Genomic DNA, 5488 nt, shown 5'->3' on the forward strand with positions numbered 1-5488 from the left:
ATCCCTAATGTTGTGGACCCTGAAGTTGCAGTTCCTGAAGTAGTAGATGGGGTAGATGGTGATAAAGCTGGTGAGGATAACCAGGAAGAAGAAAATGATGATTCTGATGTTTCTGAAGTTGATAGGGTCGATGGTAGTGAAGAAGAAAGGGATTTAGCAAAAGGGGAGGAAGTTACAAACCCAGGATTTGCTCAGGCTGAGTCCCTATTGAATGAGCACATTACTCAAATGCTTCAACAAACTGCAGCAGATAATGATGATGGGGAAAAGAGAGATGAGACAGATTTATGTGGAGGCTATGAGAGTGAGGACCTTGAAAGTGTCCCCACTGATAGTGAGCAGGAAGGGATTCCTAGGAGAAGGTTTGAAAGATTCAATGAGGATGACATGGGCCCAGATTTCAAATTCACATTGGGTATGGAGTTTATATCACTTACACAGTTCAAGGAAGCCCTCACTGACTACTGTATGAAAAATAACAGGGAATATAAATTCAAGAAGAATGACAGTAAGAGATGCAGGGTTGTATGCTTGAGTGATGGCTGTCCATTTGTGATCTTATGTAGCAAAGTTGGAAACAAACAGACTTATAGAATCAAAACTCTTAAGGGAGAGCACACATGTGCAAGGGTTTTTGATAATAAGTCTGCCAATGTTAGATGGGTGAAGAAAAATTTGTTGAACAAAATCAGGACTGTAAACAAAATTAGCACCAATGAGATTGTTGATGATTTCAGGGTAAATCTGGGAATTGGAATTACCAGATACAGAGCTTGGAAAGGTAAGAAGTTGGCAACTGAGGAGGTTGATGGAGCTGCTGAAATGTAATATACTTTGCTTTGGAGATTCAGCAATGAGTTGAGAAGGAGGGATGCAGGTAACACATGCAAAATCAACTTTGTGACACCAAGAGCTAGCTTGCATCCTAGGTTCCTCAGATTTTATATGTGCTTAGAAGGGTGTAAGAGAGGGTTTCTGGGGGGATGTAGGCCATTTATTGGCTTGGATGGATGTCATCTGAAAACAAAACATGGAGGGATCCTTTTGTCAGCTGTAGCTCGTGATCCAAATGAGGAATACTTCCCCCTTGCCTTTGCTGTGGTTGAATCAGAGAACAAGGACAGTTGGAGGTGGTTTATGGAGCTGTTGATGGATGACATTGACCCTACAAGGTCAAGTAGATGGTGCTTTATCTCAGACCAACAAAGGTAAATATATATATATATTCTTTCACTTACAAATATTACAATGTCATGGTGATAATCTAATTGTCTGGCTTGTGTTATGTTATCATCACAGGGTTTGATGGAAGTCTTCAAAGAAGAGTTGCTCCAAGGTTGTGATCATAGGCTGTGTGTGAGACACCTGTATGCAAATTTGAAGACAAAGTTTGGTGGTGGAGTTCTTTTAAGGAACCTGATGATGGCAGCCGCAAAAGCTACATATGAAGAAGAATGGAGGGAGAAAATGCAGCTCATTAAGGAAAAGAATCTGCTTGCCTTTGAATGGTTGATGGAGAAACCAACATCTTCTTGGTGCAGGCATGCATTTAGCATTTGGCCCAAGTGTGATGTCATCATGAACAACCTCTCGGAGTCCTTCAATGCTGCAATTATTTTGGCAAGAGACAAACCTATTCTCACTATGATGGAGTGGATTAGGACCTATGTCATGGGGAGGTTTCCAAAGATGATGGAGAAGCTTAACAACTGGACAGGTCAGATTATGCCAAAGCCACTTAAAAGAATAGGATTTGAGGTGGGAAAGAGCAAGAACTGGATTCCTAGGCAAGTGGGAAATGAGAAGTTTGAAGTTCGTCATGCTCACACTTTGCAGAGGCATGTTGTAAGCTTGAGGGACAGGAAATGCAGCTGCAAATTCTGGGAGATCAATGGCTTTCCTTGCAGGCATGCAGTGTGTGGAATTAACTTCAAGGGTTATGATCCAAAGAGCTATGTTGATGATTGTTACAAAAGAGGTGCTTTCAGGGCTACTTATGAACATGAAATCACTCCACTTCCTGGCCCTGACCAGTGGATTGTGACACCAAATGACCCTGAGTGCATTCTGCCACCACTGTTTAAGAGAGGTGCAGGGAGGCCCAAAAAATTGAGAAGGAGGGACCCATATGATGACCCTAATCCAAACAAGTTGAAGAGAGGAGGTGCTTTTGTGAGGTGTAGCAGGTGCAACCAGTATGGACACAATAAGAAAGGCTGCAAAAACCCAATTGAAGAAGAGATAGAGATAGATGCAGCAGAGCTTGATGCCCAGATGGATGCAGTACTGGAGAAATTGTTGGAGACTGAATCACAACAGGCCACTGCAGCTCCAGCTCCAGGTGATGAAACACACCAACCAACAACTGGTCAGAATAAGAAAGAGGTATTAACACTAAACTCTACTAAATTTTGTTTGTTCATAATTTTGTATTTCTTGAATGTAATGCAACTTGTGTATTGAAACAGAAAAAAGGTAATAAGAGGTGCAGTGTGTGCAAGCAATATGGTCACTATAAGACAAGTTGTAAGAAATACCCAAAGAAAACCCCCAATGAACCAATTTCTCTACCTGGGATTGTGATAAGGGAACCAACTTCTGCTACTGTCCAAGTCCCTCACAATAATGGAAAACAGGTATTTCCTAAACCCATAATCAACCAATAAGCTTTAATTTCACTTTGTGAACACAAATTATAGCAAACTTTTCCTTATGATTTTTTCAGAAAGAAAAGGTACCTGAAATTCCTAGATCTTTTGATGATGGCTGCATTAAAAGCAAATATATAGCTGCACTAATTCATGACAATGGAGGGGCGACTACTTCATGTTCTATGGTTGAAAATCCTGAACCTGGCAGCTCAGATCCAGCAGGTTCTGTAGCAGATGCAGGACATCAAATGGAAATAATAGAAGAAGAAGGTGGAGGAAATGTTCCAACACAGTGCAGTGTTGTGATGGACAACACCCTTGGAGGTTCAACTTGACTGTGATTTGGATGAGGGACAACTTTAATGGAGTGGGAATCTTTTTTTGTCAAAAGCAGCAGATGCACCACATGGCCACTAGGGTCAATTTTTTTGTAATATTTAGGGAGTGGGGATTTGTGGACCACAAAACTATAGCCACTTGCTTTTGTTAGTTATTAAAACAGGCTTTTATGTTGTTTATGTTGTTTTGTTTGCTGTGACTATATGGTCCAAACAACAAGTTCATGTTTAAGTCCTCCTTATGTATTGATGTTGCACTTCAAATTCAAGGTTAAAGTCCTTCTCTTGTTTCTGTTTAAAGTTTTGCATCTTTACTTACATGTTTGACTTCATGTTTAAGTCCTTATACTATCATTTTTCTTTCAATGTTAACTGTGTATGGTAAAGGAAGTCGGAATGAGACATAAATGAGAGACAACAACTTTTCTTTCATTTCATTAAGTTGAATTCATGCTACACAACAAGTATTTCATCCCACAAACAACCACATACATCCCCTAGAACAAACAACCAAATTCATTCCCTAACACAAACCAACCACCCTAAAACAGAATTAACTTGAAACCCTTGAAACCCTTCAAACCTTCAAACTCTTGCCATACAAAAACACCAGAACTGTGACTATCCAAGAAATCAGAGCAATCAACCGTGCAACATTCTTGTGAAATGTCTCAATTTCAACCTTCTTCTTTAACTTCTTCATCTTCTTCTTCAAATCAGGTCCAGGAAGCACAGAGTTAGATGAATTGTCAATCTCAGAAATGTCAGTATCAGCCTCTACATGCCTGGGTTGTCTTTCATCAACAGGATCATCAATCCAAAAAAAGAAATTACATGTGCCTGGTAACTGAAAGTGTAGAAAAATTGAAGGGTTATCCAAAATTGAAATCCAAATAGAACGGTTACCCAAGATTGAAATCAAAGTATACAACACTTACATGCCAATTTCTGCATCTCAAAAACCTCCTTTCTGAGTTCACTCGAGTACCAGCAGTGTAAATAATGAGAGGAAGACCACAAGGACAGTTAGCCCTTGCAGTTGCAGATCGTGGCCTCTGCCTGGAACGAGAAGAGGAAGCAGTGGAACCCTTGAAACCAGAAGAACTATCCATGTAAGATCCAGAAGAAGTCGCACCAAATAGGAGAGGAAAAGGAGAAAACGAAAAGACCCAGAAGAAGCCGCACCAAAGCCGACCCAGAAGAACAAGATAGAGAGGAAGGAGAACACGATAAGAGGAAGATGTAAGACCTGGATTTTCAGAACAAGCTAATTTCCGACTCACGCGTAGAATCAGTGTAAGCGTGACAGGAGTTTGATATTTGAGAAAGATTAATGAAGAAGAAAGTTCAGGAATTGCTTGAGGAATGTTGCGTAGTCATTTTAGGAATTAGAGCGAGTCGTCTGCACACCCGCCTTATGGCAAGCGTGTCCAGAATAGGCTAATTTCGCTTTAGAGCAACGTTTTAAGTGAGATTTCGAATCCTTGGAAAATTTAAAGATTTTCTTTATTTTTCCTTCGACCAGCGTTTCATTTCGGAACTCTGGACTGTACGCACGATAGTATTCACTTTTCGGAAGTCCGACGACGCTAATTTCCTTGCTTCGAAACCCTAGATTCGAGCGATGGATGAAGACTTTTTCTATTCGGGACTTCTAACAAAGTTTCCGTCCGCGTTGCCAGATTTGTTTCGATATTTCCAATCTTTCTTCAGAAGGAAGTTTTGTCTTCTGCGCATCATAGCAAAAAGTAGTTTAACGGGACAGATTAACTTACACCGCCTTTGGGATTTTAGATATCGTTTTTCCCAAATCATAGATAATTGTTTTGAGTTCTGGAATTCTGACGCCAGAATCTCTCTTAGAATTCCTCGGTGGACGTGCTGCAAAAATCGGAATCGCGAAATTTTCATTTTCCCGCGATTTCACCCGCCTATAAATAGCTCGAAAAAGCAAAATCTCTTCATTCTCACCCATTCAAGGCCGCGAGCAAGGAGAGAGGAGGAGAGGAGAAATTTTCGCGAAAACTTGACCAATCTTCGTGCAGTTCGTCCCTACTTCTAGGTATTGAGGTAACTAGCATGAATCCTACCTCTGTTTACTGTTTCTGTTGCGTTTCTGAAGTCGTTTCTGTGCTCACAGTTTTGAGTTTTTTCTAAAATTGTCCGATTTCCTTGATTTCTTGGTTGGGTTATGTTCCTTATGTTCCCATGAGTCTAAAACCTTTGTCAGTAATCGCCGATTGCGATTCAGTTGTCCAAGATCTGAAAAATTGATTCAAAACCCCATTAGTCGCACATTTCGAAACTTTATTGTCGAAAAGCTGTAATCTGACTTCGTGCCTTTAGGATTTGTTGTCACGGATGTCATGAGGATCAATGCTGTCAAATTTGTTTTCCGAACTGATAACTTTGAAGTTTTGAGCCTTTATTTTGGACCAAAATGCCCCTGGATAGTCGTATTTCGACCCGATTGTCCGAAAATTGTTCCGACAATTTCTT

General features: G+C 40.5%; 2 protein-coding genes across 2 annotated transcripts; one reads left to right on the forward strand and one right to left on the reverse strand.

Annotated features, from left to right (window-relative positions):
* The first annotated feature begins 1181 nt into the window (after positions 1-1181).
* LOC130736834 (uncharacterized) lies at positions 1182-3290 on the forward strand. Its single transcript, XM_057588615.1, has 4 exons — positions 1182-1208; positions 1300-2385; positions 2469-2636; positions 2726-3290. Exons 1-4 carry the CDS (start codon positions 1182-1184, stop codon positions 2984-2986), a joined length of 1542 nt encoding a protein of 513 aa, XP_057444598.1. The 3' UTR covers positions 2987-3290.
* A 136-nt stretch (positions 3291-3426) lies between these two features.
* Positions 3427-4101, reverse strand: LOC130736835 (uncharacterized protein At4g04775-like). The gene is made up of 3 exons (XM_057588616.1): positions 3928-4101; positions 3573-3836; positions 3427-3486 (listed from the first exon to the last, which is right to left on the reverse strand). Exons 1-3 carry the CDS (start codon positions 4099-4101, stop codon positions 3427-3429), a joined length of 498 nt encoding a protein of 165 aa, XP_057444599.1.
* Between the last annotated feature and the right edge of the window lie 1387 nt (positions 4102-5488).

The sequence above is a fragment of the Lotus japonicus genome, chromosome 2 (genome assembly GCF_012489685.1).
Source record: "Lotus japonicus ecotype B-129 chromosome 2, LjGifu_v1.2".
Lineage (NCBI taxonomy): Eukaryota > Viridiplantae > Streptophyta > Magnoliopsida > Fabales > Fabaceae > Lotus > Lotus japonicus.

What these genes read in the sequence shown, in the direction of transcription:
- LOC130736834 (XM_057588615.1), top strand. Translation starts at nt 1,182, where the DNA reads ATGGTGCTTTATCTCAGACCAACAAAG. An exon ending in TTTATCTCAGACCAACAAAG is followed by an intron (nt 1,209 to 1,299) that starts GTAAATATATAT and finishes TTATCATCACAG; the next exon opens with GGTTTGATGGAAGTCTTCAA. An exon ending in CTCACAATAATGGAAAACAG is followed by an intron (nt 2,637 to 2,725) that starts GTATTTCCTAAA and finishes TGATTTTTTCAG; the next exon opens with AAAGAAAAGGTACCTGAAAT.
- LOC130736835 (XM_057588616.1), bottom strand. Translation starts at nt 4,101, where the DNA reads ATGGATAGTTCTTCTGGTTTCAAGGGTTCCACTGCTTCCTCTTCTCGT. An exon ending in TGAGATGCAGAAATTGGCAT is followed by an intron (nt 3,837 to 3,927) that starts GTAAGTGTTGTA and finishes CTACACTTTCAG; the next exon opens with TTACCAGGCACATGTAATTT. An exon ending in TGTATGGCAAGAGTTTGAAG is followed by an intron (nt 3,487 to 3,572) that starts GTTTGAAGGGTT and finishes TGTTTGTTCTAG; the next exon opens with GGGATGTATGTGGTTGTTTG.